This window comes from Octopus sinensis, linkage group LG4 (genome assembly GCF_006345805.1).
Source record: "Octopus sinensis linkage group LG4, ASM634580v1, whole genome shotgun sequence".
In the NCBI taxonomy this organism is placed as follows: Eukaryota; Metazoa; Mollusca; class Cephalopoda; order Octopoda; family Octopodidae; genus Octopus; species Octopus sinensis.
In genome coordinates this window covers 16818689-16845592 of record NC_043000.1, presented here as the reverse complement: position 1 = coordinate 16845592, position 26904 = coordinate 16818689, and the positions used below count along the sequence as shown (strand labels likewise).

At 38.8% G+C, this 26904-nt stretch overlaps 1 protein-coding gene across 34 annotated transcripts in view; it reads left to right on the top strand.

Moving 5' to 3' along the window:
• The window catches only part of LOC115210251 (titin), a 626493-nt gene that overhangs the window by 339761 nt on the left and 259828 nt on the right, over positions 1 to 26904 (top strand). For all 34 annotated transcript variants that reach the window (XM_036501835.1, XM_036501827.1, XM_036501837.1 and 31 more), the window contains 13 exons: positions 43 to 141; positions 1189 to 1287; positions 1720 to 1818; positions 3089 to 3187; positions 5647 to 5745; positions 6535 to 6633; positions 7322 to 7519; positions 9713 to 9910; positions 10784 to 10981; positions 12648 to 12746; positions 14129 to 14227; positions 15221 to 15319; positions 16644 to 16742. In XM_036501835.1, the coding sequence (XP_036357728.1) occupies positions 43 to 141; positions 1189 to 1287; positions 1720 to 1818; positions 3089 to 3187; positions 5647 to 5745; positions 6535 to 6633; positions 7322 to 7519; positions 9713 to 9910; positions 10784 to 10981; positions 12648 to 12746; positions 14129 to 14227; positions 15221 to 15319; positions 16644 to 16742 (1584 nt within the window). The remainder of the gene's footprint in view (positions 1 to 42; positions 142 to 1188; positions 1288 to 1719; positions 1819 to 3088; positions 3188 to 5646; positions 5746 to 6534; positions 6634 to 7321; positions 7520 to 9712; positions 9911 to 10783; positions 10982 to 12647; positions 12747 to 14128; positions 14228 to 15220; positions 15320 to 16643; positions 16743 to 26904) is intronic.

Sequence of the window (26904 nt, the reverse complement as noted above, 5' to 3'; positions counted from 1 at the left end):
CCTCTTTAACCATCTTGCTTACCAAGTCTTTTTATTCTACAGAGTGGTTTCACACCATTGCACATCGCTGCACATTATGGCAATGTCAACGTTGGTACTCTACTTATTCAAAAGGGTGCAGACGTCAACTACAAAGCTAAGGTAAGTTAACTTACATCTCACTCCCATTTCAACCTTTTATTCATTTAGATCAGTGCTTCTCAAAGTGAACATTACTGTTCTGTGGGGGCAGGGTAAAATTTAATATACCGTAAATCCTCGAGTATAGTCTTCCCTTGAGTATAATACGCAGGGGATTTTTAGGGGGCTGTACCTCTGAAAAACCTGAACATTGTGTATAATACATGCCCCTTCTCTAACTTGAGTCAAGGAGGTCTATATAACGTCCTTGGTTTGTAAGAATGTATACGGTAACGTCCTTTATTATATATATAACATAATGCAAATGAGAGCTTTAAAGAAAGGGAGCAATAAATAAAAGAAAGTCTGAGAAACACTGATTTAGATTTTATTCATCATCATCGTTTAACGTCCGCTTTCCATAAATATTTGCATTTTATTATTATTATTATCTAAAGTATTATTTGCTGTGATACTGTAAGCTCAAACTGTACTACAAGATAGTGGCACACTGCACTACTTAACTAAGTCCCATACCCAGCTTCAGTATAGCCAAGTAATTGAGGTTAAAAAAGTATCCAGTTTCAAGAATTTGTGACAATGAAAATTAATTCATTTGAAAATACATAGATTTTACAGAAAAACTCATACTAACAAAATATTGCAAAATAATAATAACAGAAGATAAATCAATGATAACTAGCACTGAAACCTGTCAGAGCCAGTACTCTACCGTTATCAATGTTTGATATCCAGTGATAGACCAACCTTTCAACACTAGTTGATCTGTTCATGCTAATAGACCAGACATTGTTACAAAATCTTTGCATCTGAAGATGTTGATAATGTAAAGTAAGAAAACCCTGGAAGATCCCACATAATTGAAGCCTTCTGTAATTATAAAAGGAGTCAAAACTGTTGACTTCAAAAGCCAACCCATTAAAGAATTTGGTGGAAAACCTAATTCTGTTTTCCTTGGCCCTTGGTCATCTTAATCAGTTATAAGTGATAATATTAAAATAGTGATTTCTAACTATCTATGTGTCTCTCTCTTTTTTCATATTACAGAACAACATCACCCCTCTACATGTGGCATCTCGCTGGGGTAAGTCAAATATGGTCATTCTTCTCTTAGACCACGACGCCACCATTGAAGAAAGAACTCGGGTAAATATCAAGTCATTGCATTGTAACTTTTATTCGTGTGATTCTGTGAGTGTATGCTTGTCTTCAAATGTATGCACACATATTTGTGTGCATGCTTGAGTATATTATTGTAAGTGCTTAAATATGTGTACCTGTGTGAGTGTATATGTATGTATATAGATACATACACACAGACTACAATTCAGATAACACACATCTTTGTCCAAACACACTCACACATTAATACTGTAATACCACATATATGCATATACATCACAAACCCATTTAGCCACACTATTTATTGTTCACACTCACACACACACACACACACAGCCACACTTTTCTACTGATTATTTGTACATGCACATATTCACACCTGCACACGCATTCCTCTTGCATAATATATTGTCTGTTGTTAATTACATTCACGTTTCTTGTTTATCAATTCTGCAGGATGGATTAACACCGCTGCATTGCGCAGCCAGAAGTGGCCATGAGAATGTAGTTGACCTGCTCTTAGAGAGAGGCGCACCGTTTTCCGCAAAAACAAAGGTCAGTACATTAAACTTACCGTCCATTTTTCTTTATGTACTTCGGGAGTTTCTCCATTCTTAGTAGTAAATATTGATACTACATCACTGGGTGTGGGTTTAAAGTGGCCGAGTTACCAGAGTGTTGTTGTTGAGCCCCTAGGTGGCTATGATCAAAAGCATTCCAGCCATGACAAAAGGAACTACATTGACCAATGTTCCTTTTCATTTTGAAGGTGGTGTGATTTGAGAGAAATATAGCTGTTATTTCTGGCAGTTCACATGACTGCATAGATATTCTCTCATTGACTGAATGGATTGTCAGCTTTTTGTGACAACTTCAGTTTTCAAATTAGCCACTAGTATAGCAAATAGTTAGGCAATGATGCTACTAATAGTTAGCAACAGCTAAGCTTTCTAAACTCTGTTTCAAACCCTACTATCTTGAAGAAGTTAATTCTGTAAGAGTATATTTGAAATAATGCCACAAAATGGGACGGTCGGACAAGTTGTTTTGAGAAAATTTGATTAAAATGTTTGACAACTCAGCACCGTCCATTGGATGAGGGGGGGGGGAGCATTTTGCTCATATATAAGTATTTTGACAGTTACATTCAAATTATTAGAGAAAGATGTTTTTAACAAGCTTTGCATAGCATGCACACTGGTTCAAACCTATGCAGACTACCTTGGCTTTTATCATTTTCTGAAGGTGATAATGATTCAGTTTGTTTATTCAATGTTTGCAGTGTACACCAGGACTTGAAAGTTCTTTTGTATTTTCTCTTGTCAGTTGGCATACTGACAATGACAACAACCAGCTGAAATATTGGGTGCAAGCTTAAGGTCTTCCAAAGCCTGTAACAGGTTTTGCCTGATCTCATTGGAGTGTTTTTTTTTTTCTCTCTTTCCTGCAAGAGGAAATGAGATTTGAACTCAGAATGTAGAGAACCAAAAGAGTTGCCATAAAGCATCTTGTCCAATGCTCTGACATTCCCCACCCTGAACTGGAATTTTATTTATCAACTCCAAAAGAATGGAAAGCAAAGTTGACCTAAGCAGGATTTAAACTCAAATTACAAAGAACTATTACAAACAGCACAAAGCATTTTATCTGATGCTCTACTAATTCTGCCAATTCAACACCAATACTAGTAATAACACTGTATACTAGTGTGTAAATACTTGTGTGTATATAATGTGTATATGTATATCTACCTATTTGATATCTGTCTTCTTTTCTCCCTTGTTTTCCACCTACCACCACCACCACCACCACCATCTACCAACAGAATGGTCTTACGCCTCTGCATATGGCAGCCCAAGGAGACCACGTTGACTGTGCACGCTTACTTCTATACCACAAAGCTCTCGTCGATGATGTAACTGTGGTAAGTAATATTTCCTGTTTATCTATGTATCCTTGTTCTTTTAACTTCAGTCTGTAACTTTCCAATTATGCTTTCTGATTGGGAATGTATGGTAAAATGATCGACCTAATAGGGGGAAGCACTCCGTCGGTTACGACGACGAGGGTTCCAGTTGATCCGAATCAACGGAACAGCCTCCTTGTGAAATTAACGTGTAAGTGGCTGAGCACTCCACAGACACGTGTACCCTTAACGTAGTTCTCGGGGATATTCAGCGTGACACAGAGAGTGACAAGGCTGGCCCTTTGAAATACAGGTACAACAGAAACAGGAAGTAAGAGTGAAAGAAAGTTGTGGTGAAAGAGTACAGCAGGGATCACCACCATCCCCTGCCGGAGCCTCGTGGAGCTTTTAGGTGTTTTCGCTCAATAAACACTCACAACGCCCGGTCTGGGAATCGAAACCGCAATCTTATGACCGCGAGTCCGCTGCCCTAACCACTGGGCCATTGCGCCTCCACGATCGACCAAATAATCACATAGGGTCAAGGTATCAAACTCTACTATTGCTGTGTCAGACACAGAACTTTTGTTTGCTTCAGTTTGTCCAACAACAGGTATTGAATCCTGCTTCACAGTTGAGAGATTAGTGATAGAAAAGGTGTCTAGTTTACTCTCATTACTCTTTTACTGGTTTCAGTCATTTGACTGCGGCCATACTGGAGCACCGCCTTTAGTCAAGCAAATCGACCCCAGGACTTATTCTTTGTAAGCCTAGTACTTATTCTATCGGTCTCTTTTACCGAACCGCTAAGTTACGGGGGCATAACCACACCAGCATCAGTTGTCAAGCGATGTTGGGGGGACAAACACAAACACACAGACACGCACACATATACACACATTTATACGACGGGGGCTTCTTTCAGTTTCCGTCTACCAAATCCACTCACAAGGCTTTGGTCGGCCCAAGGCTTTAGCAGATGACACTTGCCCAACGTGCCACGCAGTGGGACTGAACCCGGAACCATGTGGTTGGTAAGCAAGCTACTTACCACACAGCCAAATGAAAAGAATTTCTACAGCTAAACAATTCTAGAATAATTTCTTTTACTGTCGATGGATATTCATTCCTACCAGTAAACATTGAACTGTGACAGAGGGGAATGGAGCCTCTTTTCCATTCATTTTGGCAAACTGGAGCCAGTAGTTATGTGTCTTGGTCAAATGTATAATTTTAGGTATTATGCATGTGAGAGAGAGAGAGAGGAGGAAACACATTCTTGTTCTTCTTTTAATGTAGGAAATGAGACTCAGGATTGATTTTTATGACTGACTAGCAGTATCACCTGGTGTTGCTCGGGTTTGTTTCGACCCTTTAGAATTGGAATTTTTGAAAAGTAAAAATTTTGCATTATGTAGCTTGTTATTCTCTTTAAGTGAACATTTTTTTTGGTTGAAATACACCGAAAAATGGCAACACAGCAGTCAAAAAATCGTTAAAAAAAATAAGGATTTTCATAGAAAAAAAGCACTTTTTTGATGTAAATAATTTTTGGTGTTAACATGGTCTCTCAGAGGAGATAGCGTTAGTTGAAGGCTACCAAACCTGCAATACACAGACAGTTTCAGCTTTATATATAGAGAGATTTAATCATAAAAGGTGGTTGATGGGGTCTATCTGGAAATTCTCTCTGTGAATTTGCATGTTAGTGCATACAAACACACCAAAAAGTATTCGATACAAAACATAGACTAATGTATATATACAGCCTGATGGAACAAAAAGTGAAATTCAGCATTTGTATTAGCTAGGTTTTAGCACTTATTAAATTTTATGGATGGATGGATGTATGTATGTGTGTGGGTGTATGTAATGTATATAAGTTGTGTGACCCCCTCGGTCAGACACTGACTATGGGTTTGCACCTAGAGAGTTACCCTCTGATGTACAAGTCTGACCAAGGTTGTTTTATGGAAGACCAGCAGTCGCCCATGCATACTGGCCTCCCCTCTCCACACCACCAGTGTTATCCAAGGGAAAGGCAAAGGGGCCAGTACAGCTTGGTACCTGTGACGTCGCAACTCATTTCTACAGCTAAGTGAACTGGACCAACGTGAAATAAAGTGTCTTGCTCAAGAACACTACACGCAACCCGGTCCGGGATTCGAGCTCACAACCTCACGATCGTAAGCTGACGCTCTAACCACTGAGCCACGCGCCTTCACTGTACTGTATATATAAACATAGACATAGTAATGTATATATACTGCCTGATGAACCAAAAGGTGACATTCAGGAGTTCTAGTAATAAAATTTCAGCTTCTATTAAATTTTATGTATGTGTATATATGCTTGTAATGTGTGTGTAGACATATACACAATCACTCTATAAACACCATTGAATTGCTGTTTTATAAGCTTTATTTCTTTGCTCATTTTGAATATGTTTTATATATCTTTTGCTCTCCACCTTTTAGGATTATTTAACTCCTCTACATGTTGCTGCTCATTGTGGAAATGTCAAAACAGCCAAGCTGTTATTGGACAGGAAGAGTGACCCAAATGCAAGAGCCCTGGTGAGTGACACATCAATTTATTGGTTTCGGTAACTGTTGCAATGTGATCGATAATTGAAGCAGATTGAGTGGTGGCAGACATGTCAAAGTAATATTCTTTTCTACTCTAGGCACAAGGCCCGAAATTTGGGTGGGGTGAGGCAGTCGATTAGATTGACCCCAGTACACAACCGGGTAACAATCATACTTGAATAGTGTTTTTAATGTGCCATCGGCACGGAGGCCAGCTTGTTGCTCTGGCAATGATCTCACTCACATTGTTCTCTTAGCGCTCCACTAGTACAGATGCCACAAAAATATAATAATAAAAGGATTAACTTGGATTTGTGGCTACATTAGAAATATCTGCTTATTGTGAGACTATGGCAATCATTATAGAGTTAGCTATGAGCTCTCATCTGATTTTTGCTTTCCAGTTAAAGCCAATCCATGATATTTGCTGGTACTTTTTGGTAAAGGCATGAACATCACACATAGTGTTAGCAGAAGATAATTTACTGTTTAGTTTCTTCCTTTTGTATGCTGTACTGTATAGTCAAAAATTTGATGGTTGCTATTATTAACAACCTTCGTTAGAGAACAGACAAAATCAACTGAAAACTACACAGTTCTGCCTGGGAACCTCATAAGTAATCTTCCTTTAAAAATCTTATTGATTTGATTCGTCTTACTCAACATTGATTTATTTTGATGTTGTAGTTTTCCAGTTTGTTGAACATTTGCATATTGTGTGTTTGTGTGTGTATTTATATATACTCAAGCCATGTATTTATATTTTCCTTTCCACAGAATGGTTTCACCCCATTACACATCGCATGCAAAAAAAACCGAATAAAGGTGGTGGAACTGCTTCTCAAATATGATGCCTCTATTGAAGCTACTACTGAGGTAAGGCTTACATACTATCTTCATTATTGTCCTCATCATCCTCATCATATAGATAGAGAATACCAAATGAGTTCCCTATGGATACCGTATTTATTACAACGAGTGGCTTGTAATAAATACGGTATCCATAGGGAATGAGTTTGGTATTTTATTTATTACACACGAATAAACGACCATATTTTATTAACTCAATAACTAAATTCTTCACATTTAGTTGTAACTTATGAATGACAAATGTATTGCCGTCACCGTGACCTCAGTCATCACCATGGACTGACCAATCAGAAGCAGCGCTGTCACCGTGACCTCGGGTCACCACCATGGATTGACCAATGAGAAGCAGCGCTCGCAGTATCTGACATATGTTAGATACCAAAAATATCTCAAAGTGTTCTCACTCACATGTGTGTAATAATTATCAGTACTAGAATCATAACCACATGTATTGCAATTGTCATCATGATTGTTATGAGAACCTTTACATTATTATCATTGACCTTCTCATTGCAGTTTGTATGTTAACTTACCATCATATCCAGTATTATTGTCATCATCAAGTATTATTATTACAATCATCTTTATCGTTACCACAGCAACCATCATCTTCATTGCCATTGTAATCACCACCACCACCACCACCCACATGTCTGCCAGTGAATTCACTGCTGTTGTTTCTTCTCTTTTCCAGTCTGGACTCACCCCATTGCATGTTGCATCCTTCATGGGTCACATGAACATAAGCATCTACCTGATCCAACATAACGCCAACCCAGACTACCCGACCGTTCGAGGGGAAACCGCTCTCCATCTTGCTGCCAGAGCCAACCAGACTGACATCATTCGCATACTTCTGCGAAACGGAGCCACCGTTGATGCTAAAGCCAGAGTAAGTAGTTAATCTTTGACTTTCTGGCATGCCAACTCTCTAATCTTGCGAATGTTTCCCACATTGTCTTAATTCTCTGGTCAATACTAAACTAAAAATAACATGATCTCAAGAATTTCAATTCCTTTATTTTTTTTTTTAATGTATACATTTTCTACTTCGTTTTCTTATCCTTCTCCACTTTCTCCCTCTTCTGGCTTTCCTTTTTCTGTATTTCATTTTAATTTCTTATTAACGAAGGATTTAATTAAACTACATTTAGTTTCCTGTAATTTGGTCCAGTGCTCTGAAGCTGATGTGTTTGTTATTTTTTTTTTTTGTTTTTTTTTACTTCTCATCTAATTAATCAAATAGTATTCAATCTATTTCAAAGAATCTCAAAATAGATGCAGCTATAACTGTATATTACAGTTGACTTGATTGGTTGAAAGGATTTTTTATTATTATTATTATTATTATTATTAGCATTATTAATTAATTGAAAGCTGAAGAAATTCAGAGAAGTTAAAAATAGACCCTGCTACATATAAAAACTTCACAGTTGACTGACTGAAAAAAATGTATGTGTTTGTGTACGTGTGTGTGTGTGTGTGTATATATATAAAAACCAGCTTAGAGAAGAGACGAAACCAAACCAAACCAATCGAATCTAATTGACGCAAAGGCGCTCAGTCATACAATAGTGTAATAAATAAAATATATGCATACATACAAACATATATGTACGTACCTACATCTACTTGTATATATACATGCATATATAAATATATATACGTGTGTACAGGACACCACAAATAGACGCAGAACTCAACGAGAAATATATATATATATATATATATATAGATAGATAGATACACACATACTGACACACAGACAGAATAGATAGATATTTAAAAAAAAAGGGGAAAAGCAAAATGCTGAAGTTCATAGCAAAGTTTATAGCTGTTGAATAGAGATGCTGCAACACGTAAAACTTCACAGTTGCCCAGCTAATGAGTTTATTAGAAATGCAAGTAGATCTCTTCATGGGAAAATACTGCCACAGTTCCTTGTGAAAATTTTATGAAATCCTCTTGTTTGAACATAAATTGGAATAGTGAAGAACTGATGTCTCAAAAGGTTATTTTATATTACGTAGTCTGAAAGAAGGAGCATTACTCATGGCCTTCGCAGATGCTCTGAAACCTGTGAGGGTGGTAAACTAATGTTTTTTTTCTTGAATAATTGCTGGGAAACTATAAGCAAGAAGGGTATTCAAGAATGAAGATATTCTGTGAAGAAAGGACTAAGAATAGTGGTTTTGGTGCTGGGTCTGGACTTGAAAGAGGAGAAATTGAGTGAATTAGGATGACACAAGACTAGACTGCTCTAAGGAGCACAGTCAATGCAGAAGGAATAGAAAAGGCAAAGCAAAGGAAATAAACTAGATTTGTTTTGGAGATGGTTTTTTTTTTTAGTTCCCTAAGTTATCAATTAACAGACTTTGTCACTCAATAAAGCTGTGACTTGGACAAATCAGGTTCTGATATGAGGGGTAGCAGGGTAGCAGCAGAAATGATAGAATACCAAAGAAAATATGTATCAAAGTGCTTTTTTTTTTTTTAATGTTCTAATTTTCAAATCGTACCAGAACTGATTTTATCTTTTCTTTCTGGTGTTGGTAAAACAGGTGGATTGTAATCTACAGGAAAAAGTGTGAGGGTGGAGCAGAAGACTGCTGTGGGTGCATCACTGGGAAAGGAAGAACTAGGAAAGTATTTAGTGCAGGAGGTGAGGTTTATATGCAGATAAGTAGTTCTGAAGAACAGAAGTCATTGCGGTAATGATAGAAAAGAACCAGAGGTTTATACCATGTTAGTAAGCATATTGCTGCTTGTTTTAGATAGGATTTGGCATATTTACATGTTTATTGGAGCAGCACCATCTCAGATATGTGAGGAGTACTCCAACGAAGATCATACATGAGTTAGAAGAAGTTGAGCATTGGTTTCTGATTCTGAAAAAGGATCCTAGTTTTTGAGATGCAGTTTTGGTAATGGATGTAAAAAGAGTAAAATGAAAGCAAAAATCTGCAAATGAAATGATGTTGGTCGTTTGATTCAAGGACAAACAACACAAATAGCTTCAGACATTGGTTTGTTTGTTACGTTTATCACCACCATCTGTAATACATGATTTGTCTGTCTATTTCAGGAACAACAAACACCACTTCACATTGCTGCACGTCTGGGTAATGTAGACAATGTCGTTCTACTTCTACAACATGGTGCCAGTCCAAATGCAACAACAAAAGATCTGTACACACCACTGCACATTGCTGCTAAAGAAGGACATGAAGAAGTGGCTGCAGCTCTCCTAGATCAAGGAGCTGATCACAGCCTCACCACCAAAGTACGTATGCCTTATCTCTTTCTCTCTCTCCCTCTCTCTCTCTCTCTCTATCTATCTATCTTTATTAATATATATATATATAAAATATCAAAATGGGACAAGAACACATAATCAGCCGAAATTGTGAGGATGATCTGGTTCTTGACTGAAGATAGAAAGCTTCGAATGACCTATCCTTGTTTTTTTGTATCGTCTATCTGGATGTTTTGTTGTCCCTTTTTGTATCACCTGGTTGTCTGGATGTTTGCGTTCTTGTCCCATTTTATATTTTATTTTTATATATATATATATATATATACAAGCATACGTACACTTTGTTCTCTTATATGTATATGTGTGTGTATATATATATATATATATATAAATATATGAAAGAATGGAGTTGAACGACGAATTTGCTACCCATGTATCGGTTAACTGAATTATCAAGATAATTCATTCAACTACTAAAATATTATATATATATATATATATATTCATTTTATACTTTCTCTAACCTTGTTCTCTTATACTTTATATGTATGTCTGAATATTTCTTTCTCTGTATATATGTATGCGTGTGTGTGTATATGTATATACACACACACACGCACCCACATGAACTTCATATTGTTTCTGTCTACTAAATTCACTTATAAGGAATTGGTCGTCATAAAGCTGAAGATGAAGACACTTGCCCAAGGTGCCATGCAGTGTGACTGACCCTGAAACCCATGTGATTGAGAAGCCAACTTTTTAGTCACTATATAATCATGCCTGCTCTTATGAATGTGTGTCTGTGTCGCTACATTTTGTGGATTTTGTTTCAAAACTCTCTCAAGTTTCACACCTTTCTTATTATTTTCCTCTCTCTCTCTCTCTCTCTATTTGCAGAAGGGATTCACTCCACTGCATATTGCAGCCAAATACGGAAACATCAAAGTCGCCCGCCTGCTGTTGCTGAAAAATGCTGAACCTGATGTGCAGGGCAAGAACGGACTAACACCTCTTCACGTTGCCACTCACTACAATCATGTGAACGTAGCTCTTCTCCTGCTTGACAATAAAGCTTCACCTCAAGCCATGGCAAAGGTACCTAGTAGTTGTTGTTTGTAACTCTGTCCCCATTTCTGTGATTGATATTCCTCTGAACTAGTTTTCTGATTTGCTATTTCGAATATATATTTGTGTGTGTAGGCACACACATGGCATAGTTGCTAGGGTGTTGGACTCGTGATCATAACATTGTGATTTCAATTCCTAGGCTAGACAACGCATTGTGTTCTTGAGCTAAGCGCTTCATTTCACATCACTCCAGTCCACTCCAACTGGCAACAATGAGTGATCGTGTGATGGACTGGCATCCATCCAGAAGGGAAGATTTACTCCATAGAATCCAGGAAACTGAACTTCTGAGCACATGGCTTGGGAAGGACCTTTGGTCCTTTGTGTGTGTGTGTAAATATATATATGTATAATATTTTGTATACACTTAAAGAGAATGGTCACGTCATATATATTATCATCATTTAACATCCACTTTCTGTGCTGGCCCAGGTTGGGTCAGTCACCATGATCTTAAATCATTTCTTATTGAAAGTCATGCTTTCATAGACTGGTGCTTGTGTGTATCACTTGCCTTCGTTTCTGTAGTTGGATGGTCTTCTTATCATCAACCACTTTACAGAGTGTCCTGGGTGCATTTTTTCATGGCACCCATGCTGGAGAAGTTGATGAATCCTCGATGAGACCAGTATTAAAGAGACCTCACAACATCATGCTTTCTCGTCTCATTTGTCAACCACTTTACTGTGAGCACAGGATGCATTTCTTTCATGGTACCAGCACAGCAGTAGGAAGTACCTTATATATAGTAACTTAAGTCTTGTAAACCAAGGATGGAAATATATCTGCATCATCATCATTTAATGTGCATTTTCCATTCTGGCATGGGTTGGATGATTTGACTGCAGCTGGTAAGGCTAAGGGCTGAACCAGGCTCCATTGGTTTCTACAGCTGGATGTCCTTCCTAATGCCAACCACTCTACAGTGTTCTGGGTGCTTTTTATGTGGCACCAGCATCAGTGCTTTTAATGTAGCCACATACACAAGCACATTCTAACTGTTAGTTTAGTTTTGGAGGTCACTGTTAATATCTGGTCAGTTGGGCTGCTACAAGTGACAGCCACCCTACCTGGTTGGCCCACATTGGTGTTACTGGATTAATGTGGTTGGACAGTGACAAACTGACAAACTCCAGTTAATGTATCTATCAGTGATTGCCTTGAATCAGTATTGCTTACAATGCTAAATCTTAGATCTCTTTATTTCTTATTTCATTACTACCCACAAGGGGCTTCACACAGAGGGGACAAACAAGGACAGACAAACGGATTAAGTTGATTATATTGATCCCAGTGTGTAACTGGTACTTATTGAATTGACCCCGAAAGGATGAAAGGCAAAGTTGACCTTGGCGGAATTTGAACTCAGAACGTAGCGGCAGACGAAATACCGCGAAGCATTTCACCTGGCGTGCTAATGTTTCTGCCAGCTCGCCACCTTTCTTAGATCTCTTTAGTCAGCAATAATAACCATATGTAGTTTGACAGTTTGACAACAAATAGTGACCTCTAGTCAGTTTGATCCTTAGTAGCCACCTAGATCTAATTTGGCCATCAGTAGTTTCTTTGTTAGTAATGCCCTTCTGTTAACTGTTACATTATCAATTAGTAATTCCATAATTTCTATTTACAGAATGGCTATTCACCACTCCATATTGCTGCTAAGAAAAATCAAATGGACATTGCTACAACTTTACTGGAGTTCGGAGCCAACCCAGCTGCCGGGTCAAAGGTAAGTTTGTATCCTCTTTGTAAGAAGTGAATATTGGATAGTTAACCTTTTTGTTACCATATTTCTATCAAAATATATTGCCTTTGTTTCAATAAATTTTAGAAATGTTGAAGAATTTAGTAAAATAACTTTGACATTATTTAGCTGGAGTTTAAATCTAAACTAACATGAAATTTTGAGGGAAGGTTTTAATTTGGATCATTTTAAGCCAAAAAGTTTGTAGTATAGAAATGGGGGTTAGTCTCAGGAGTGTTGGTATCAGAAGGGCTAAAGTGTGTTGGTTTGATAGTGGAGGACTTGTTATATGTCTACATTATATATGAATTAACTTAATCCATTATTTTAGAATCAACAAGCAATGCTGGACATAGTAGTTCTAGGTTATCAATAGTTTTGTGTCACAATGATGCCTGGTTACCAGTATTCGTGTCCCAGCAGTGCCAAGAAGACCAATACTAATACTTCTGTGTCACAACACTCAAGACAACACCAATGACTTTGTTACAACTATATCAGGATATTATTAGCTGTGTGTCACATTCGGTTGCAGGATGATTATAATAATTCTGTGTCACTGCAGTGTTAAGACAATCCCACTACTTCTATCTAGGTGGAGGCGCGTGGCTTAGTGGTTCGGGTGTCAGCACCATGATTGTAAGATTGTGGTTTCGATTCCTGGACCGGGCAATGCATTGTGTTCTTGAGCAAAACACTTCATTTCACGTTGCTCCAGTCCGCTCAGCTGGCAAAAGTGAGTAATGTTGCGATGGACTGGTGTCCCGTCCAGCTGGGGAACACATACGCCATTGAAACCAGGAAACCAGGCCCATGAGCCTGGCTAGGCTTCAAAAGGGTGCATTTATTTATTGTGTGGAAGAACATAGCCTAGTGGTTAGAGCAGCGGACTTGCAGTTGAGGGATTACGGGTTCGAATCTCAGACCGGGTGATGCGTGTGTTTATGATCGAAACACCAAAGCTCCACGTGGCTCCGGCACAAGGTAATGGCAAATTTCTGCTGACTCATTCGTCAAAACTTTCTCTCACTCTTTCCTCCTGCATCTTGCAGCTCACCTGTGACGGACCGGAGTCCCGTCCAGGTGGGGAACCTATGCGCCAAGGAAACTGGGAAACCGGCCCTTATGAGCCAGGCATGGCTCGAGAAGGAACAAACCACAAACTACTTCTATCACAGCAGTGTAAATACGATACAAATAATTCCGTCACGTTGGTGCTTGTACAACATCAATAGATTTGTGACGGCCGTGCCAGGTTTTCATTCAGTAAAGTTGTATCTCTTCCTCATGCATTTTAAGCTGTAATAAAATTAGTAATAGTTATTGTGGTTTCATCGTTATTTATGTTTCTTCTCTGTCTCTAACAGAACGGCTTCACACCTCTCCACCTTGCCTCACAAGAGGGTCACACTGATATGGTCTCCTTGTTACTGGAACACAAAGCAAATGTTAATGACAAAGCAACCGTAAGTATTGAAACTCTTGTTGATGTCTCTCCTCTTCATGCATGTGTGCATGCAGACACACACACACACACACACACTCTCTCTTTCTCTCTCTCTCATTCACACACGCACACAACATATATATATATAATATTATAGTACCCTTGTATTGCTGGATATCATCTTACATACACACACATTTATATATATAATGTACTAGCAGTATCGCCCGGCGTTGCTCGGGTTTGTTTCAACCCTTTAGAATTGGAGTTTTTGAAAAGTAAAAATTTTGCATTATGTAGCTGTTATTCTCTTTAAGTGAATATTTTTCTGGTTGAAATACACCGAAAAGTGGCGACACAGCAGTGAAAAAATCGTAAAAAAATAGGGATTTTCATAGAAAAAAGCACCTTTTTGATGTAAATAATTTTTGGTGTTAACATGGTCCGATTTGAATTTTATCTTCTACGGAATGAAGAGCAAGCCTTCTTCTATCATACTCTCAATTTTGGCCAACTTGCACCGCAGGGTCTCGGAGGAGATAGTGTTAGTTGAAGGCTACCAAACCTGCCACACGCAGACAACTTCAGCTTTATATATAGATTTTACTTACATTGTGGTATCTTTTTGGCTAACCTTTACCTGCCTTTTCAAGGAAAGGCCCTCTTGTCCACACGATTTTGAAGGTATGAGGTAAATAGATGATGTGTTAACAGGGGAACTGGTAACACCACTGTTCATAGTTATTTTGCACTTCTATGACAGGTGTGCAGCATCTGCAATACCAGGCAGGAGTTTACTCTGAAGCATTTAGATGATTTCAATCATCTCCTGTATCTGCTGTTGCAGAATTGACTGGTGCTATACAACAGTGACAAACGCATACATATTGTCAAGCAGATATATACACTCACATGATACAAACACACACACATACACGTTTTCTTTCCCTTCTATACCCATATACTGTATCAAACCTGTATTCTATAATATATTTTCTATTTTCCTTTTCAGAATGGACTGGCACCTATTCACCTGGCTGCCCAAGAAGATAAAGTTAATGTGGCTGAAGTCTTGGTTAAATTTGGCTCGGAGATTGACCCTCAAACAAAGGTATGCAAATGACTGATTATTTACCTGTGTAAAGATTCTGCCTTCATAATATTTGTTCTAATGATGATTGCTCTTAGTATACTGATACCTGAATGTTGACCTTTGAACAATAACGATCATGATGAATTCCTTATGTCTGTATGTACAAGGGTGTGTTGAAAAATTCCTGGCTTTAAGGGTATTGCAAAAAGCCTGGTCGAAGGCCCAAACTTCCAAGTTCTTTTACCGGGCTTAGAAAAACTGAAGGGCCACTGTAATTAGTGTGTGAATCTGGGAGGGGAATATGTTCCATAAAATCAAAACTGATCTTTCCTGCAATCAGACCTGGACACAATGCAGCAGTGGATCACAGACTGGCAACTGAAACTGGCTGTGGACAAGTGTACCACCATGCATTTTGGGAGAAAAAACCCTGCGTCCACATACTCCCTCCACAACACTGATATCAAGAAATCCTCTTGCGAGCGTGACCTAGGCATCACTGTCAGCAGTGATTTGCGTTGGACAAAGCATATCTCTAAAATTGTCAAGAAGGCCGAGGGTGTCTTGGCATCACTCGGCAAGATTTTTGTTAGCCGCTCTCCAGCCATCTATTTAAAACAGTATACAGCTATGGTACGACCACACTTGGAATTCGCATCATCAGTTTGGAACCCCTATCTTGCTCAGAACATTGACCTCCTGGAATCTGTTCAGAGACGTGCAACCAAACGCATACCCTCCATCAGACACCTACCATACTCTGAGCGCCTTGTTTCCCTGGGCATGGATTCACTGAAGCTCCGGTGTTTGGCGATGGACTTGGTAAACACCCGCAAAGTTATCAACCACCTCACCAACAACAACACTGAACACCTTTTTGATCTCCATGTGTCTAACACACGTGGACATGCCTACAAAGTCAGAAAACAACACAGCTCCCATGACTTTCGGAAACATTTTTTCACGCTCAGAGTTGCTGAAGCATGGAATAAACTGCCTGCGTCAGTTGTTGACTGCCATGACACTGCATCCTTTAAGGCCCTCATGCTTTCCGAAATCCGCCGAAACTACACCTGATTATACATACACTTTAGATGAGTTGTAGTGCACCTGAGCACTGTACACAATGTTTTTATTATTATTATCTTCCTGTATTTTCTTTTACCCAAAGCCAGGAACTTTTCAACACCCCCTCATATACGTGCTCATACATACATAAGCATTTGTGAATTAATGTACTCTTAAAGGAAGGTTTATTAGACTAATATGAGGTTCAGTGAATTTTCAAAGTTATAAAAAAAATTCTTATAATACTGAAGTCGTCTCTTGTCTTCTTTCTTAGGCTGGTTACACTCCGCTGCACACTGCCTGCCACTTTGGACAAACAAATATGGTACGATTCCTGCTTGACCACAATGCATCAGTCAGCTCTACAACTAAGGTATGTTTGTCTACAACATTTCTCTCTATCATTGGTCTATTTACTTTCCTTCTCTTTGCTCTTGTTTCAGTTGTGATTTTTGAACGACAGGTATTGTGTGTGTGTTTGTGCATGTGTGTGTGCACGTGCATTGTTAATTACGATATAGTCTCTACTTCAACTGGTTGGCAGTTATACATATATCCTTGCAACTGGATTAATAATTTCACGCAGACATGCTCATCTACACATAGGTGTGTGTGTGTGTGTGTGTGGAAAACTTATAAATTGCGTGTATGTTTATGGGTACATGAGCATACAAGCATATGTTTACATATGCATGCACACACACACTCTCTCACACATGCACATGCAGAAGTAGATTATGCTGCAGAATGTCGAGATAGACATCATAATAAACTCATGAACCACATGCATACACTTTGGTTGTGCCAGACAACTTGAAGCTTCCTGAAAGTGTCCAGGTGTTCTAAGATGTAAGGCTGTTTCTAAATGTATTCTCCATATCCAGCATGAGTTCCACTAAAATTGCAACATGTGAACAGAATCTTGGCCGTACAAAGGCGCTGAAAGAGAGCATCTGCACGTTATGAATACCAGACAAGATGCACACAAGAGACAGCTGCACTGGTGTGGACATATGATAGGGACAGTCATTAAGTAGGGGGGGTAAAAAAAAATGTGCCGTAGGAGGTAGAAAGTAGCAGCGATAGAGACTGTGACAAGAAGGTGGTATCTGTTGTAGAGAATGGTAGTGTAAGACATGAGCGGAAGTGGTGAGGTTAGATGTCAGGATGTTTGGCCCCTCACAGATCAGGTGATGCAGGAATATGATGAGCTGTTTCTTTTAAGCTAAATGTATGTCTATCAGTACAGTGCCCCACCCCTCATGTGACTCCTACTCCTTCCTAATTACTGTCAATAACAACACACTGATAAATTGTTGTTTATATACATATATATTTATTTATATGTGTGTGTGTAAATATATATATATATATAGATATATATATATATATATCCAGTAATTTTTTACTAGTTTTATCTTGTCATTTTGTCTTCTCTCTGTGTTGCTATATGAGCACTTAAGGTGGTTTTAGAGTCAGATCGTGGCTGCTATTTTCAGCATGGCGATATCTCGTAGATACCCTAAGTTATAATTTTAATAATTATTACCTTTGAAGGTTATTTTTTCCATGCTGGCCTCTTGATAAGATCGTTATTTTATTTTAAATTAATGATCTTATCCTTATTTATATATATATATATATATATATATGAAGACATGTGACTGTTTGTATATATAAATCAGTGTTGACTGAAGTTCTGTGAAATTCATTCTTTTCATATTTTTGTGCATGGAAGAAAGTATCAATTCTTGTAGCCCATGCATTTTCATGTTGGCATGGATTACACTCACACAAACACATGCACACTCTGAATGCATCAGAGCTTAGTCATTTCATTCTAAACTATTTTCAATTTTCTCTTTACACCTCTTGACACTGCCTTGTCCACAACTCTCAAGGGTTGCTCTCAAAGGTTGCTACAAAGATAACTTTGGTGATTTGATACAGAGAAAACAGCATGAGCGTTGAGCTTGTCTTCACTTATTTTTATTCACATCTTTCATAGATTTTTGTCTCTTGCACAGTCGATTCTCTTCCACCCATTATCATCATAAGGCGGCAAGCTGGCAGAGACGTTAGCACGCCGGGCGAAATTCGTAGCCGTATTTCGTCTGTCGTTACGTTCCGAGTTCAAATTCCGCCGAGGTCGACTTTGCTTTTCATCCTTTCGGGGTCGATAAATTAAGTACCAGTTACGCACTGGGGTCGATGTGATCGACTCAACCCGTTTGTCTAGCCCCTTGTGGGCAATAAAGAAATAGGTATTTCGTCTGCCGCTTACGTTCTGAGTTCAAATTCTGCTGAGGTCAACTTTGCCTTTCATCCTTTCGGGGTCGATAAATTAAGTACCAGTTACACACTGGGGTCGATGTAGTCGACTTAATCCCTTTGTCTGTCCTTGTTTGTCCCCCCTGTGTTTAGCCCCTTGTGGGTAGTAAAGAAATACATTATCATCATATCATTTTCCATTATAACTTTCATGTTTCTGGGTGAGGTCAAATTGGTTTGCAATGTTGCCTTGCTTCTTGGTCATTTCTCCTAAAAGCTTCACAATACTAACTTTGTGTTTCCTTGTCCTATTTCTATTCTACCTACTTTTTTTTTTAACCATATATGGGCAACACAAAGCTTATCTCCACCTTACGCATTCACATTTCCCCCTTCCTCTCTTATCATCAACCATAATCATCATCATCATCATCGTCGTTTAGCGTCCGTTTTCCATGCTAGCATGGGTTGGACGGTTCTACTGGGGTCTGTGAAGCCAGAAGGCTGCGCCAGGCCCAGTCAAATCTGGCAGTGTTTCTACGGCTGGATGCCCTTCCTAACGCCAACCACTCCGTGAGTGTAGTGGGTGCTTTTTACGTACCACCCGCACAGGTGCCAGACAGAACTGGCAAACGGCCACGAACGGATGGTGCTTTTTATGTGCCACCAGCAGGGGGCCAGGGGAGGCTGGCAATGGACACGAATAGCTTTATGAATGTCTATATTGCTGTTCAGATCTCAGGGTTTACACTGACCAAGCAATCCTATGATCAAAGGTGTTGATTTCATCCTATTATTCCTGCATAGTGCATCTAAAGCTATATCATCCACTGTGTCCTTCCTTTTCTAAGACAATAGGGTGTAGTTTGAGAGATTTAACTAAAGGCGGTGCTCCAGCACGGCCACAGTCAAATGGCTGAAACAAGTAAAAGAGTAAAGAGTTTTCGTATGGGTGTGTCTGCTGGAATATGACAAAGATAATGCAAGTGAGAGGTGTGAAGCATCTCGGCCAACATACTTATTATACATGAACAACTTCAGAGCTGAATCTAATATAAATCTTGCTGCAGTTCCAATATCCTCCGTTGTTGCTGTTGTCATTGCTGCTGCTGCTGCTACTGCTTCCTTGCATATGTACACACATTGTTTTATGTGTGACTCTAGATTCTAGCTCAGCCTACTGCCATCACCCCTTGTGCACTTGCCTATTGCCATGCAGCCTACAGCTCATCATCACATCCCTGACTCATCCTTTTCTCTCTCTCTCACTCCCCACTCTTATGTAATTGATGTCCTTTTTTATCAAGACAGCAGTAGTAATGATCCTACTATATTTCATGTTTGGATTGTCCAGTCCACCTCAGTAAAGTAAAGGTGATTGAGAGAAGGAGAGACAGGTTGTTGGCTGGGCTTGAATGGAAGTGGTATCTAAGTATACATCTAGTTCAGACAAGCAGAGGCCATTATAGTAATGAGTGGAAGCAGCGGACTCACAGTCAAGGGATCGCGGGTTTGGATCTCAGACCGGGCGGTGTATGTTTATGAGCGAAACACCTAAGCTCCATGTGGCTCCGGCAGAAAGTAATGGCGAACTTCTGCTGACTCTTTCGCCACAACATTCTCTCACTCTTTCCTCCTGCATCTTGCAGCTCACCTGCGACGGACCGGTGTCCCGTCCAGGTGGGGAACCTATACGCCAAGGAAACCGGGAAACCAGCCCTTATGAGCCAGGTGTGACTCGAGAAGGAACAAATAACAATTATAGTATTGAGAAAAGAAATAGAGTAAGGAAACTACAATTCCGTTGGAAGTCAGAGGTTGTAGTACTTTTGTGAGTGAGTCTTTGCCAGCCAGCTTCTTGGCTTTCTTTTGGATGCAGTTTGTGGTGTTAGTGTATGTAGTAGCAACACTGTGCCACATACAGGAGCACTACTCATATAAGTCGAACTTGGGCTTTGTAGACAAGCTCAGTTGTTGATCAAAGGTCATGTAATTTTATGGCTTTGAAAGAGGAGTGGTCAGTCTTCATGATGCAGCTTTTGCTATGTTGTGTATGTGGAATTGCCAGAAAAGACCACCAGAGAGTGGGAGAGCATGATTGTATTTTAGATATGATCTACCTAGAATTTCTCTACTTACACAACCCTAAAAGTGTGTGTGTGTGTACACATTGTAGTTACCTTAGTGTTGCTCCAAAGAGGGCCACTACTTGGAAGATTATATTGTTGCTTAGCTAATAAGGAGCACTCCGTCGGTTGTGACGATGAGGGTCCCAGCTGATACGATCAACGGAACAGCTTGCTTGTGATATTAACGTGCAAGTGGCTGAGCACTCTACAGACACGTGTACCCTTAACGTAGTTCTCGAGGAGATTCAGCGTGACACAGAGTGTGTGACAAGGCTGACCCTTTGAAATACAGGTACAAGAGAAACAGGAAGAAAGAGTGAGAGAAAGTTGTGGTGAAAGAGTACAGCAGGGATCACCACCATCCCCTGCCGGAGCCTCGTGGAGCTTTAGGTGTTTTCGCTCAATAAACACTCACAATGCTTGATCTGGGAGTCGAAACCGCGATCCTCCGACTGCAAGTCCGCTGCCCTAACCACTGGGCCATTGCGCCTCCACGCTTAGCTAATATGACATCCCAGATCCGTTCCTACCTGAATGAATATACTTTTTGTTGCTAGATTGGTTTTTACACTTCCAAGATGGTTCTCCGATAGATGACTAAGAAATCTATCTTGTATAATCAAGACCAGTGTCTAAACTCTGCCTTCCACTCATCTAAATTTAGCATATTCTTTGATGTTCCTACATGTATAACTGAATTGTACACGTGATTATTAGGAAACTCATTTAATCAGTTAATATTAATCCTGTACACAAAATATTAATCCTAGATATGACTGAATGTTGTGTCAGACACTTGACCATCAAATGTGAAACCCTCTCAATATGACCATCACCAAAGATGTTATCTGATTGCCATTCACGATACTTTTAAGTAGATTTTGCTATTACTAAACATTCCCAAGTGACTGCAGCTATCACTGATGCATTCTGGTCACTTTAGCAATTATTAGTGCCCCCTGGCATGAATTTACTTCCTGGTCAATTTGATCCTCAGTAGTATGCTCGGGTCAGTCTGACAATCAGTGATGTTCTCTGTGTGATCATCCAACAAATGTCATGAATGACACTCTCTGGACTGACCTAGGGCTGAACAGCAACCAGCAGATATTCTGTGTGTTACAGATACATTATTTTAATAACATATATTTAAGCTAGGTCCATGAGCCAGTGAAAGAGAGCCTCTACAAAGTTACGTGGTCTGCAAGAAATAGGAGGCAAACCTTCCTCCAGTTGCACTCTGCAACTTAAAAATTGGAATTTTAGATTCATTATATTCATAGCTAGCATATCCTTGACCATAAATGTGTTGGAAAAAGGCTGAACAAGAACACCAACTAAAACACTGTCCTCATGATGCCTGTTTTTAATATTAAGCTTCATCTCTTTTCTCTTTATCATTAGGATTGAAAAAGTTTTGAAAGTCTTGCCATATATATATATGTATATGCATTTATTTTCTTTTATTTCAAAATATATCAAATTCAATAAAATTTTATTGTTGTCTCTTGGATTATTTCTCATTCCAATTAATAATTCCAATTTTAAATTTGTGTCACATTAAGAAATTTTATCCTATTCAAAATGTGTGTGCACATATATATATATATATCACCGTGATCACCGTGACCGACCAGGCTATCAGATGTTGCTACACATCGCTGGTCACAATGTGCTTAGCATTGTTTTAGCCTGCAAATGACGCCACCCTGCTGGCTAAGCGAGCAGGCCAACATATACATACATACACACACACACACACACACACACACACACACACACACACACACACACACACACACACACACACACACACCAATTGTTGTGTTACTGGCTTCGACTAATGAACAGCTCCTTGCAAAAATACTCTTAACAACTATTTTTTGTTGTATTTGATAAGCCAAGGATTGGCCTTTTCACAACCATATTATCTGATAAGATAATATGCAATCCAGATCAGAACTAAGCATTGTAGTAACACCTGTGGTGTAATAAATATCGCATAGAAGAGGCTTTTAGGAACCAATGAACAAACTTTCAAGAGCCATAAAAGTGGCTTTCGGCAACTGTTGAGCAGGCTTTCAAGCACAAGATTTGCTGTTCCTCTTATTTTCTTTACTTTTGAATTAATACCTTAGGATAAGGCAGTGAGTTGGAAATATAGGAAGCATGCTGGACGATATGCTTAGCAGCATTTCTTCCAACTTACATTCTGCATTCGAACGCTGTCAATATTTATTTTGTTTTTCATCCTTTTGTGGTCAGCAGAATAAGTACGAGTTGGGCACTGGTGTTGATGTAATCAACTTTGCCATCACCACAAAAAATTGCTGGCCTTGTGCCAAAATTAGAAAGAATTATACCTCAGGAGGATGAAACGATGTCTTTCTCTCTGAACACCGAAATCACATCATCGTCATCATCATCAACAAAAAAAATCTGGTTTGTACGTTAGTTGACTAATTACATAAACAGTCTTATATCAGACCAAACACATTATAATATTTGGTTTCATCTCTGTGTTAACTAAATTAAAATTTCACCATTGAGATCAGTTTCTTTTTATATTCTTTCAACCTCCATGGTCGAGGAAATTATATATATATGTGTATGTACTTTGAGTGATTCAATTTGCTATAGCCCTCTGTGTATTCAAAATTTGTCCTTGTACCTTGTCAAAAGTGGATGGAAGCACTCCGTCGGTTACGACAACGAGGGTTCCGGTTGATCCGATCAACGGAACAGCCTGCTCGTGAAATTAACGTGTAAGTGGCTGAGCACTCCACAGACACGTGTACCCTTAACGTAGTTCTCGGGGATATTCAGCGTGACACAGAGAGTGACAAGGCTGGCCCCTTGAAATACAGGTACAAGAGAAACAGGAAGTAAGAGTGAGAGAAAGTTGTGGTGAAAGAGTACAGCAGGGATCACCACCATCCCCTGCCGGAGCCTCGTGGAGCTTTTAGGTGTTTTCGCTCAATAAACACTCACAATGCCCGGTCTGGGAATCGAAACCGCGAGTCCGCTGCCCTAACCACTGGGCCATTGCACCTCCACTTGTCAAAAGTAACCATTACCCTTCTAGACGTACACTGCTGCTTTGTTCTTACTCCATTCATAGGAGATGTTATTTTGACTGGAGCAAACCAATTCTTGTGAAAGATTCTATCTCAATATAAATTAATAGGATTATTCATTGTTCTACATTTTAAAATAATGTTGCTGTTGTTTCTGCTGTATTCATTTCTCTTTTTCTTCTCAACTTGCCAAGGCACCATTCCTCTGCTCATTGTTTTGTTGATTATTATCTCTTTATTATTGTTATTTGTTCATGATTGTATACACATAGCATAGGTGTTGATTACTTGGAGGTAAAAAATGTCTCTTTCCATCAGGTCTGAAGACATCAGACAGAAAATACTTTCCTTAGAATATTTCAAACAAAAAAAAAAAAAGCTAAGAAAAATTTGTTAAGTCTGTAGAGTGATGAACAAAATGCCTTCCAGCATTTGGTTGCATCCCTCCAAGTTCAAATCCTGCTAAGGTTGATTTTGTTTTCATTGTTCTCATGTTGATAAAGTAAGTACCAGTCAAGTATTGAAGTTGATTTCATCAACTTTATCCTCTCCCCAGAAATTATGTTAGATATCAATATTATTATTATTATTATTATTATTATTATTTCAGTTGAGTACAATCTATATTATGACTGTAATTGTTCAGACTATTCATCTTTATGGTTGGAAAATGTTTTGTTATTTACATCTTCATGATCTATCAGGTGATCTGACCTCCAGTCATTATCAGTTGCTCTCTTCCTGGATGTGTACACAGTTCCAGATTGGATTTGAACAAGGAAGCTGGTGTCCCAGCATGGCCACAGCCTTAGGGCTGAGACGTGTAAAAGAATAATAAGAATAAAGGTGGTAACGTTATTATCTTCTAGACCTCATGCATCACTGACCTAGTATTTAAGAGTGTTTCTAACCTTAGTTTAGAAATAAACACTCCTAGTTTGAATGCATGCTGGTACTATGTACACATCCAGGAATAAGACACCTGATGCTAATCAAAGATCATACAAATGAGACTGTAGTGTATATGTAAATATTAAAGTATTTTTCATCCTTAAAGATGAAGTTAACAGTCCAATAAATTGTATTCACAGTAACTCTTCTCAGACATTGAAACAAAGTATCTTCTTGTTTATGGAAGGCCAACAAAAGCTTCTGTGTGTTTCCATTGATTTGTTGATGACTGTTTAAATACATTACACATCACTGTAGTTTATTTCAAATTTTTTTTCTTAATAAAACTGCTGACAGCCATTTGTTCTGTTCATGTAGCTTCCTCATACATTGGTAAGTTGTAGACTTTTATGGAAAAAAAAAAATGAAAAAAAAAATAACTGCTCCTGGTGCTGAAGCTCCATCCCCAATTCCACCCCATACCAATTCTGTTAACACCTCCACCCAGCATAGCTGATGCTGCTGTGTCTCCATGCCAAGCAGTTTGATAGCTTTATTTATTTATTTACTCTCTTTCACATTTTGAAGTCAGGGTTGGGTTAATCCTCAGTATCTAGGAAAGCCCTCTTGCCAGCTTTTTGCTCTGCAGCCAGTTAAACAGGAAGGGTCCCCCCCCCACACACACACACTTGTTTAGTGCCTTTAGTAAGACAAGGAAACTACCTGGTTGATTCTCAGACAAAACACTGACCCTACTTCTTGTTCTTTCAGAACATGAAATACTTTTTAGGAATATTTATTTTGAATTTACAACCTTTATAATAAGACCAGAATTTCTTCTTTGTGTAAAGCAATAGTTTGTCATGGATGAGATGTATAAGAATCTATTGCCTGAGTGTATACAAGGAATAAAGAATATTTATTCAGAGAAATATAGAAGTAGGGGTTATCTTGTTAGATTCTGATAATCTTGGATATGAATGGTGGAGCTGATTGTTAAGTTGATTGGATACAAGAAAACTGAAACAAGAATGGGAAAATAGTTCATATGCTATCACTGTTACCATGTTGACTCCCTCTTGTTCTTAGATGGTACTTTAGAGGACACAGTGGAATTAATGATAAAGTGTTGATGTGCAATGCTGAATTCAGTTCTCTCACAAAGTAATGATAATTGAATAGACTAGCTTCCTGTTCAGAGGGAAGCCACTTAAAACACAAACCATGACATCTGGCTCAAGAGAGGACAAGTGGTGCAGCAAGAATGAGCATTGCAGATGGTAGAAACATTTGGCCAAGTGTCACAACATCTGACTCAACAAAACTTGTGCTGTTGTGTGGGAGTTTTGTCACCTGCATCAATGGATGGCCCCAGGCAGCCCTGGTGTTTGAGTGGAAGGGGGTCAAAACACCTACAGGGCTGTTTCACTGCCTTTTGAGTCATTGATACCAACATTCAGAGACTGCAGCACCCTATCGGCTAAATTCTGCAAACACCAGAGATAAGCACCAATACTATAGATACACAAAATGGAATGATCACTAGAAATCAAAGAATCTGGAGGCTATAGGATTTTCCTCTAAATTGTTTATTAATTAATTGTTAATTCTTTTATTTCTCCACACCTCTAAAATATCTTTCTCATTCTTCTAAAAGAAAAGCTGGGGTACAAACTAACATTTCTTGTTTGTTTGTAGAAAGCATTGTTTTAAGATTCAGTAGTTTCTGACTATATGATAAGTTCAAACATTGCTAACTCCATTTAACTGCTTCTTATACAAAGTAAAAATTTAAAAAAAGACAAATCACTTCAAAATGCATGTCAACTAAATATGAGAAACAATTTAAGAGTAGCAATGGATCAGAGCTAGGAACTTTCAGGCTAAATTGCCACATTTTATACTACCTTGGGTACTGTATGCAAAAACTAGACCTTAAGATGAGTATATGACTAGCTCAGTGTTGCCAATTCTGCAACAAACTCCATTTCACTGCCTAAAATTCCATACAAGGGCCCACAATTGGAGTTGCTTGAATTTTTAGAAACTCTCAGATGTTAGTCTACCATCAGAGGATATGAATATGAGGAGTTTATCTGTTAATAGGACTATCATCTGAGAAAACTGTTACCAGCCTCCTAGAGAAGAGCTAACAGTCTATATTCTA